At 32.0% G+C, this 9,714-nt stretch overlaps 3 protein-coding genes across 7 annotated transcripts; 1 reads left to right on the forward strand and 2 right to left on the reverse strand.

The window, feature by feature from the left end:
- Positions 1-149: 149 nt before the first annotated feature.
- On the reverse strand, positions 150-3,963 carry LOC132905967 (G1/S-specific cyclin-E1). Its single transcript, XM_060957759.1, has 3 exons — positions 2,952-3,963; positions 1,886-2,501; positions 150-1,793 (listed from the first exon to the last, which is right to left on the reverse strand). The coding sequence occupies exons 1-3, from the start codon at positions 2,963-2,965 to the stop codon at positions 1,047-1,049; spliced, it is 1,377 nt and encodes a 458-aa protein (XP_060813742.1). The 5' UTR covers positions 2,966-3,963; the 3' UTR covers positions 150-1,046.
- A 1,498-nt stretch (positions 3,964-5,461) lies between these two features.
- LOC132906046 (protein limb expression 1 homolog) lies at positions 5,462-7,739 on the forward strand. 2 transcript variants are annotated; one of them, XM_060957887.1, is made up of 4 exons: positions 5,462-5,610; positions 5,989-6,176; positions 6,244-6,590; positions 6,667-7,739. In XM_060957887.1, exons 2-4 carry the CDS (start codon positions 6,020-6,022, stop codon positions 7,069-7,071), a joined length of 909 nt encoding a protein of 302 aa, XP_060813870.1. In that variant the 5' UTR covers positions 5,462-5,610; positions 5,989-6,019; the 3' UTR covers positions 7,072-7,739. The 2 variants fall into 2 exon arrangements, with proteins under 2 accessions (XP_060813870.1, XP_060813869.1); XM_060957886.1 differs by having other exon boundaries at positions 5,467-5,649.
- On the reverse strand, positions 7,662-9,396 carry LOC132906047 (ATP-dependent Clp protease proteolytic subunit). 4 transcript variants are annotated; one of them, XM_060957889.1, is made up of 5 exons: positions 9,190-9,396; positions 8,735-8,821; positions 8,490-8,624; positions 7,991-8,381; positions 7,662-7,931 (listed from the first exon to the last, which is right to left on the reverse strand). In XM_060957889.1, exons 2-5 carry the CDS (start codon positions 8,771-8,773, stop codon positions 7,765-7,767), a joined length of 732 nt encoding a protein of 243 aa, XP_060813872.1. In that variant the 5' UTR covers positions 8,774-8,821; positions 9,190-9,396; the 3' UTR covers positions 7,662-7,764. The 4 variants fall into 4 exon arrangements, with proteins under 4 accessions (XP_060813872.1, XP_060813874.1, XP_060813873.1 ...); XM_060957891.1 differs by lacking the exon at positions 9,190-9,396 and having other exon boundaries at positions 7,991-8,173; positions 8,261-8,381; positions 8,735-9,183; XM_060957890.1 differs by lacking the exon at positions 9,190-9,396 and adding an exon at positions 9,138-9,156.
- Between the last annotated feature and the right edge of the window lie 318 nt (positions 9,397-9,714).

Here is a 9,714-nt window from a genome sequence, read left to right on the forward strand (position 1 = left end):
TTTTTACTGTCGATAATATCGATTCCGACATTTATCTTCGTAAGTTGAATTCTTTATGAAATTATTTATGTATATCGTAATAAATTATTTTTGATTCTAATTGGATTATTTTATCTTCTTTGGAGAAAGGACTGATAAAAGATTAATAATCAGATTTACAAGTATTTATTGTCAAATTTTTCATACAAATGTATATAAATGACCGCGTTTTATTACAAGGCAGTGTAAATTCATCACGAAATTTTTTAAATCTTATTTTGATAATTAATAGTCTTGTATCGTCATTCGTGCACTCATGCTTACGCACACTCTCTCTCTCATTCTCTCTCTCTCCCTCCCATTTTTTTATTATTAGTACTTCACAGTGTACATATACATAAAAATACATTCACCCGGCTTGATAACGCATTGTTATAATACGTTGCGTTAAAATAAAGCGTGATATATAAAAGAATACTATTCACAATATTTAGCTCAGTACTAATAAAAACAGTTGTTTTTAAGGACACTTTTCGTAGGCATGAATGTTGTCTAGAGATTTATGAAAATAATTGTTATTTTTAATTCTACCTGTATTATTATAATGTATTATCAAGATTCACTGTATGGATAATAATAATCACAGAAGATAGCCATAGGCTTGTGTGTAAGTTTACATTCCTCTATGTAAGGCACTTCTTTTAAATGTTTACAATAAAACAAATATATAATATTAAATAAATTCAGTATCACTATGGACACTACTACACAAAATGGTTAACACCTTGTACTGTAAGACTTACTATTACATGATAAATATCATTTTTCCAGGACAACGTACTTCAATGGGAAGCACCGTATTATTTACGATAATAGTACAGTGTATACTGTAATTATCGTGCACTCGTGCAATCCCGTATTTACTAGCACATTGTGCAACTTTACATAAGGCAAAACTGTTCAAAGCAGTTAATATTTTCTGACAGATACATACATTAAAATCATTCACCAGCAGTTAGTAAATGAAATGCTTAATCAAAGACTACCAAGTATTTATAAATATTTAATTACGTATACGGATGTAACTGTGGTGGAAGTCGCGACGGTGTGGTAGAATTTTTTTGACTACTAGATGGTGGAGTTAAAAGACCACTTTCATTTGGACTCTGTCTACCAGGTTCAGCATTAGAGTCAGATTCATTTGTATCAGTAGAAGGTATTTCATGTACTAATCGTTGCTGCGCCCTTTCTAGCATGTTCAAATCTACAACATGAGTTTGTATACGATGTGATTCATCCATTACAATATTAGGCACTGTTGCCTTAAGCCCAGATCCAGAATGAGACTCCACAGGTGTTATTGTAGACCTTAAAAGGCACTGAGAATGTTCTTCAGCAGCTGTCATTGCAAAGGGCGTAAGCCATTTGACACAGGGTGCAAGTTGTTCCCATGGAATGCGTGATACCCTTAAAGCACATTCCCTTCCTTGTGTATGATAGATAGCTGCTGCAGCTATGTGACTATAAGGAAACTTCAAACTCCCTTTATCCAATGTAGCTAAATCCAATAGTTGAGCCGCCTGAGAATATTGTAGACCTCCATATTGAGGGTAAATAAATGCATTTGGCCTTGACCAATCGCCTGATTCAATTTGCATATAGATATTAAGCCAGCCAGGAGCAGTGACTGGGGATAAGTTCCACCCAAGGCCTTTTAAAATCACTAATTCTTTTCCTAAAATTTCTTCCTCTGTGCAAGCTCCATCAGTAACATATGCAAACTCTGCTATTTTGGGTGGATATATTTCTTCAACCTATAAAAAGATTATCAATTATTCATTTAAAACTAATAAATCGAAAGTAAAAAAGTAGTAAAAAAGAAAGAAAAACAAATACATATACAAACCTTAGCAGCTATGAAAAGGCATGTAATGCCTATTAATTGCAATTGATTTTTGGGTACATTTTGATGAATGGACAAATATCTGTCTATATAATCCATTGCAAGATAATAAGTCTCTCTATGTAGCTTGTATACTTCACAAACTTCAATCAACCAATCTAACAAAATTGCCCGCATTCTTGGTTGTAATGTTGGATGCCTTTGGAACATTTGTGGATTTCTTTGAGTAATAGTCTTTTGATCTCCCAAACACATAAGAGACCAAACTTGAGAACCATCAGCCCATGGAAATGATGGTAATGGGCTAGGTCTATTTGATGTATTATTATTAGAAGATGATGGTGTTAAAAAGCATGTTGCAGTTCTTAATTCAGACCATGTGGCTGGCTCTTGTTGCTCTTTCAATGGAGATACTTGATGTGGTGTGCATGAATTTTCTAAAGAATGTACTGTATGACATGATTCTGTGTATGACACATTTGATAAAGCTGGTATTTTACTAGGCGGATATACATTTTCTGAATCTTCAGAAATTTCTGTTGCCCGTCTTTTACGTTTTGAAGTTTGTGTTACTACTTTTCCTCCTTGTAAATAAGTCTGTGATTTTTTCCCATGTAAACTGAATAAAAGAAGAGAATTATTTGTTATTGACATTATTGCAGCAATATCAAATTATATTAAACAAGCTTAATGTCTTTGTAAAGTAGATAAAAATATTTTTAGAAGGTAACAGAGAATTACGTCCTAATTAACGTCCAACATTTTTTTGAAGTTAAATATATTCCATAGAAATATTACAATTTAATAAGGTCATTTACAAAGTATTCTTGAATTTATAGAACAAAAATCCAAGCATATATTATTCACATAATATTGTTACAGCTTTTAAAAAGTAGATACTGATTAAAGAAGGTTATACATGCATATTTCTCAAATTTTTTTTAATTAGAAAGCACAGGAAATTGTATAGATCAGTCTAATTTATATCAAACAAATTCTAAATGCTTCTGACGAAATATAGAAAGAATTGTATGAAATTTTGAGACCAAATGGAAACTTGTTCGCTTACCTCGTCTGTGGCATTTTGCTTCGGAATTGTCGACGTGTTCAAAAAATATTTCGAACGGGAACGGATCCTTTTAATATGGATACAAATTAGCCGGTATTTTAATTTAACGTCCGCTCAATTATTACAGTATTCGCTCCGTAATTTAGCCAGGAAAATGCCGAAAAGCAAAAGAGCGCGCAAAGCTTACACGCACCCGATCGCCATAATGCACGTATACTTGGCTGCGTTTGATTCAATATTTTATGTCATAACTTTTCATTTATAAAATGTTTCTTAGCACGAAAATTTCTTAAAGTCTTTTCTGATACAGTTTCAAGCTTCGAGATATCACAGAATGGTAATTCTTCAAAAAAATACGGGACGTGGAACTCGAAGCGCGGGAGACCAGCGCGCGAAACGATGACCAACCCCTGCTTGCAATATGCCACTGTCACGCCCTCTATATGTATAACATAACCTCAAAGGGGGAAAAAAATTCCAAATTTTTAGTAAACACTTTCTTTGAAGTCCTATTGTTTAATTTCAGTTCATAAACACTATTAATTTCATGTACGTGCATTGAATTTAAGGACTATACGAACGCAGTGCAACGTTGGCGTCCTTTGACAGACGCCCTGTTCTTGTCACGCTTTTACAAGGTAAAATGTTGTAAAAGTTTGTAAAAAAACACTGTTCGTTAACCGGGTGAACTATATTTTACTCAAACAAAGCGATACGATTGTTCGAAAACATTAAATGTTGTATACAAGCGATGCATAAATCCAAGGAGTCACAGCACCCACGCGTTCTGCGCATCTGTTTCCCGCTCGATTTTACCACAACTTTTTCGAAGAATATGAGAAAATATTATCACACTTGAACACGCTGTATACGGTTCAACTAAAACAGGTACATAATCGTGCAAAAATGAGTATATACATATAAAATAACACTTTTGATTCACGAACTGAAGTGTACGTGTTACTTTCGCGGGAACGCCAAACTTGTGGTCACCGGTCGTGTATTTGAGGCGCTGCTGTGCAATGGTATACACGATTCCTATTGGTCGCAACGAAGAGCACAGCTGGTGCTCAGCTGATCTGTTTTACACACACAAATGTGTACTAATGCACGCATATACTTACGCCTTGACCACGCGGGAAATGTACGCGCGTAAATTGCTTTCCCTCTAAGGAGAAGTCATGAATCATAGAAATAAGAATAAAAGATATTTTGCCACGTATCACTTTTCCGTAAATATTATAAATCAATAATTTCAATATATATCTTTACATATATAAGTTTTCCACTTAATTGAATTTAAAATGTTTAATTTACATTTTGATGCGAAAAAATTTTTTATATTAATGTTAATTATTAATGTTAATATTAATGTGTGTATCTAATTGTCTATTTGAATGTAACAATATGATTGCAGACGATATAGCACAGAAGATAGAGCATAGATCTAACATTTTATAAAATTTTGTATAACTGAAATACCGATCTCGCAAAAAATTAGTTGTTTTGCGCCATCTACGATTTAGAATAGCTATATCTGAGATTATATTCAGCCACAAACGAAATACAGAATAGATCTATCATCCAATGGATTTTTTGTCTTACATGTCTGGGATTTCAAGATCCCTTTACCATGTTGGTCATTTCCAACATTACCAATTCAACACAGAGTAAGATTACAACTTTACTAGCGGTTGATAGCCTTTTTCCAGTTGCTCATCTATCCTATTTCTCTCTAAAATTGAAAATAAAATTTCTGTCTAAAAGAAAGAAAAAAATTCTAATGATATGATATTAATTGTAGAACATTGATTAAATTATTAGTCTATTTCTGTAAGTATGTAATATTCAGTTTCCTGTATCTCTTCTATATTTACGATCGTACTTAATTTTAATTCTAGCCATTATTAGTCCCGTTATCTTCTTTCTGTTGAATTGAAAATGATCCAGAAATAATAAGTGTGATAAAATAATAAATATGATTACTACTTTTTGTCTGGTTCTTTTTTATCAACCGAGTATTATAATTTCTAGTAGCAACAGCAACTAATGTATGGCGCTCTATTTGCATGTGTAACCTTACGAATCAGTGAGTTATCTACTTTAAACATTTTCATTGTCGTACTTATATTTTTATATATTTTTCATTAATTTTATGATATATGAAGGAATAATTAAAATATATTTTATACTACAATTAAACGTAACAAATCTATATTTTTAACTTTTTAATCATTCAATAATAAGTATTTTTAAATATTTCAATTTATTACAATTCTAAATAGCTATAGTTTTGTAGTGTTCTCGAAATAAGATAAAATTAATATCAAATTTATCTATATTTAAATTAATATCTTATTATTGGCCATATGTTCTCTCTCTTTCTCTTCCTTTCGGCTATCTTTCTCTTTTCTATTGATATATTACTACATAACATTAAAATACATTTGGGCATGGGTTCCATGTTCATAGAATCCGACACTGCGCTTGGTAGAGAATGTTGATAATCAGTTGGCAATCCTCCGTGATAGTGTCATCGTACCATGGGGTACTTGACCGAGGTAGACAGCCCTGGTTTTCTGGAAATCGTCAGTGGTCCGGTGCCATTAAACACGTTATATGTGTATTGCAATTTGATCCCGTAGCGCTGGGTCAGAAAGTAAGTTATACGAATTCCTGGGCATTCGGGTCTCTGCAGGTGGGTCACCAGGGTTTCTTTTTACATTCGGTCTCTCCGGTGTCGTAGTAATTCCTTCTCCGTTTCGTCGTTTGCATAACATCCAAGACCTGTCATACTGAACGTTTCAGAAAGATAATCTTTGCTAATCTTGTTTCGCTAACTTTAGTTACGTATGTAACTAAAATTTCCCTACTTTATCTGTTCGTTTCTTTCGTTTTATGATCGACTAGTCTTCAATCTCAATATCGAAAAAAAAATTTCATTTATATTTCGCCAACAACCAATTTTTTTAATCTGAAGTTTTTTTTTTATTACATAGTTTATTCAATCTAAAAATTATAATAATTACTTTTATAGGACGTAAATGTACGTGAGTTTTTAAAAGGTGATGCAGGGCATAATGCCAGTTAAAACAAAATCTCGTGTTCCTGAAAATATGGGTATCACAGGTGGTTTGGTAGATGCCAGAGATAAGCAAGTGTTAAAGGAAGCGGTAGAAGCAGTTGTTAACAGCTTTGCTAAGCATACTCAAGGCTATGGAAGAGGTATTACTATTTTTTTCTTTTTATTCAATATTAAATTTGTTATATATTATTTCATTTTTTCTTATAGTAAATGTGGTAGAAGCTTTGCAAGAGTTTTGGCAAATGAAACAAAGTAGAGGAACAGAGCTAAGAAACGGAGCATTAGTTATTTATGAATCTGTACCTGGTACCAGTCCACCTTATGTATGTTATGTTACTCTCCCTGGCGGATCTTGCTTCGGTAGTTTTCAAAATTGCCCCACTAAAGCTGAAGCTCGTAGATCAGCAGCAAAAATTGCTTTAATGAATTCTGTTTTCAATGAACATCCAGCACGTAAGATAACAGATGATTTCATAGAGAAAGCTGTTGCAGAAGCAAGAGCTAGCTTTGCTAAGCCCTCTGCAACTTCCAACGGTGTTGGCAATCAAACACAGGTATGCTCTTAATTTTATTCTTTGATTATATTTATTATTCATGGGAACTATATTAAATGAACTGTTTAATTTTTAGGGAAATGGAGATGAGAAAGAAGATCCAAATACAGGTATAGGTGCATTTCGTTTTATGTTGGAATGCAACCGTGGGAGAACAATGTTAGAATTTCAAGAATTAATGACAGTCTTCCAATTACTTCATTGGAATGGGTCTTTGAAAGCAATGAGAGAAAGGCAATGTAGCAGACAAGAAGTAGTTGCTCATTACAGTCACCGAGCTTTAGATGATGATATGCGTAGTCAAATGGCGCTAGATTGGGTAGCAAGAGAACACGAAAGCGGTGGCGGCGTTGTTGCCATGGAGTTGGCATTGGCCGAAAGAGAACTTGAAGCAGCACGTTTAGCTGGAAGAGAACTTAGATTTCCTAAAGAAAAAAAGGATATATTAATGCTTGCACATGCTCAAGTATGCCCTCAGTGATTTTTACAAAGTGATCGTGCAATTTACATGCAAAAAGAGATACGACACTGGTTTTGCAAAAGCTGGTATTAGGGGAATATTTTTAATGACATATAATGTCACTATATTGTGAAGTGCTTTATTGTTGTCTAGCATTGAGACACGTAATCAATTCCGTCCTTTTTATGAAGTATTTTTGGTGATAATAGAATATTAATGAAATTATAAACTTAATGTATTTTTAAGAATACTTTAGACGCGTGACTGCTATTTTAAACTGCGATAAAAAAATACGTGCAGGACAAACCATTCAAATCAAAATTAATTATTAACTGTATATAGATATATTTCGATACAAAATCTTGTCTTCCGTTACAATCTTATGCCCCTTCCGCCTCATAATTATAGTATTACATATGTTCGACATATAGCGAGAATGCTTGGTGATGTATTGCTTGCCTGAGGAATATAAAAGAAATATGAATGGTTTTTTATCAAAACATCAATTCATATGTTTATCATTTATGAAATCATCATTCTATGTTATACATTTACATGATATTACAAAACATGGGCAGATTTGCTGTACTTAAATAGTTATATACATGATATAAATTGTTTTAAAAATATTTTATTACTATTTTTAGATATTGATAAATACATGTTTTAATAAAATCTCATAATTTTAAGCACATGTGTTGTTTAACCCTAATATCAAGGTTGATTAGTAGCTTCAAGGGTAGCTTCTTTCAAGGGTAATTTTGTGCTTTCTGCTTCTGCTTCTGCTTCTTCTTGCATTGGATGAGATAATACCTTGTCTATAATTCCAAATTCTTTTGCCTCAGTGGGACTCATGAAATTATCTCTTTCCATACAACGTTCTGTAAAATTATAATGTACTATAAACATCTAATTAACATGATTTTACAAATTCACATACCTATTTTTTCCAGGTCTAAGCCTGTATGCTTGACATATAAATGGTTGATTTGCTTTTTTAGCTTCAATATTTCTAGAGCTTGTATTTGTATATCAGTAGCTTGACCAGACACACCTCCTGATGGCTGATGTGTCATAATTCTTGCATTAGGCAATGAATGACGCATACCCTTTGTTCCTGCAGCTAATAATAAACTTGCCATTGAACATGCTTGTCCTACACACCATGTTGCAACAGGAGGTAAAACATATTGCATAGTATCATAAATACCAAGCCCAGCTGTTACACTTCCACCAGGCGAATTAATATACATATGAATTGGATTTTTACTATTTTCTGATTGAAGAAATAAGAGTTGAGCTATCACTACAGAGGACACATTATCTGTGATCTATAAAATGATATAATTTATTTTATTTTTTAATTAAAAAGTTAATGATAAATCTTAAATTCTATAAGAGTTTAAATGTTAATGGATTAGAAGGAACAAGGTACACACCGGGCCCATTAAACAAATAATCCTTTCTTTTAAGAGACGTGAGTAAATATCATATGCACGTTCTCCTCTTCCACTCTGTTCTACGACTACAGGTATAAAATTTAGGTACCTACTGCATACTTTCTGACCAGACCCCTGCAAATTTACAAATATTCAGCTTTAATTATGAAAATGTAATAATACTAGACCAAACTTTTGAAAATTTAAAAACAAAAAATCAAATATTGTCATACTAAAATACTTACAAAAATTTGTAGTAAATTATTTACTTTTTTTAACAACATTTCGATAATTTCACGTTTATTATTTTCATTAAATTCGGATATATATTACTGCAAACAATATTTTACATAACAAACTAATAAGCAGTCTGAGAGATCTTTGTTAAGAAACTAAAGAATAAAACATAACCTAAATAAAAATTTGTTATTACGATTGATTAAACGACATGAAAAAAAAGTCTCTTCATTAATACAGTTTCATCATTTGTATCACGGTTAAAATAAGATAATCCAAATACTTCATTTTTCATACTATTGGTTTTGGCTGTTGTAGGTTATATTTTATTTCTTTTAATTTAACTTTCTTTATATAAGGAAATATTTAATATATTTCATTTTTTATCTTCAAGTCTCTATTCGAACAAACCAGTTAATCCAGTTACAAAGAATTTTTTTATGAAATGGCTGTCGAAACTAACTTGTCCTAAGTGCGACGTAAATAGGGCATTTCTTTATACAGTGTGTTTTATTCATTTGCATTATGACAAGTATCGTAGAATTGATTAACTGATTGCGCATAGAATATTACGTTTATAATATACGATTAAAATAACTTTATATATATACATTATATAATTAATTAAATACATGTGAACGGTCTTTAATGTTTTTCTTATACGCACGGTCGTATATAATTGTGGTTATGTAACGTTAAGTTTGTTGTGTGCATTGATGTAGCCAGTTTAACTAAGGAGAGTACAGCAGAAAAGCAAAGTTTAACATTTAAATAATTTATGAATTATTGCAAATTTCTATTTGTAATATTGTCATTTTATGACAGCTTCATCAGTGCCCATTGGTTAGTAAAATTTACTTAATTTCAGTTAAGGTTAACTCTATGTTTGAACGTAGAAATCTTATCTTTTTAAATTACGAAATTTGTATATACATGCAAAAATTTTTTTACAGAGCAACAATGAATATATATTCATTATTCAGGACTA

The sequence above is a fragment of the Bombus pascuorum genome, chromosome 4 (assembly GCF_905332965.1).
Source record: "Bombus pascuorum chromosome 4, iyBomPasc1.1, whole genome shotgun sequence".
Classification (NCBI taxonomy): Eukaryota; Metazoa; Arthropoda; class Insecta; order Hymenoptera; family Apidae; genus Bombus; species Bombus pascuorum.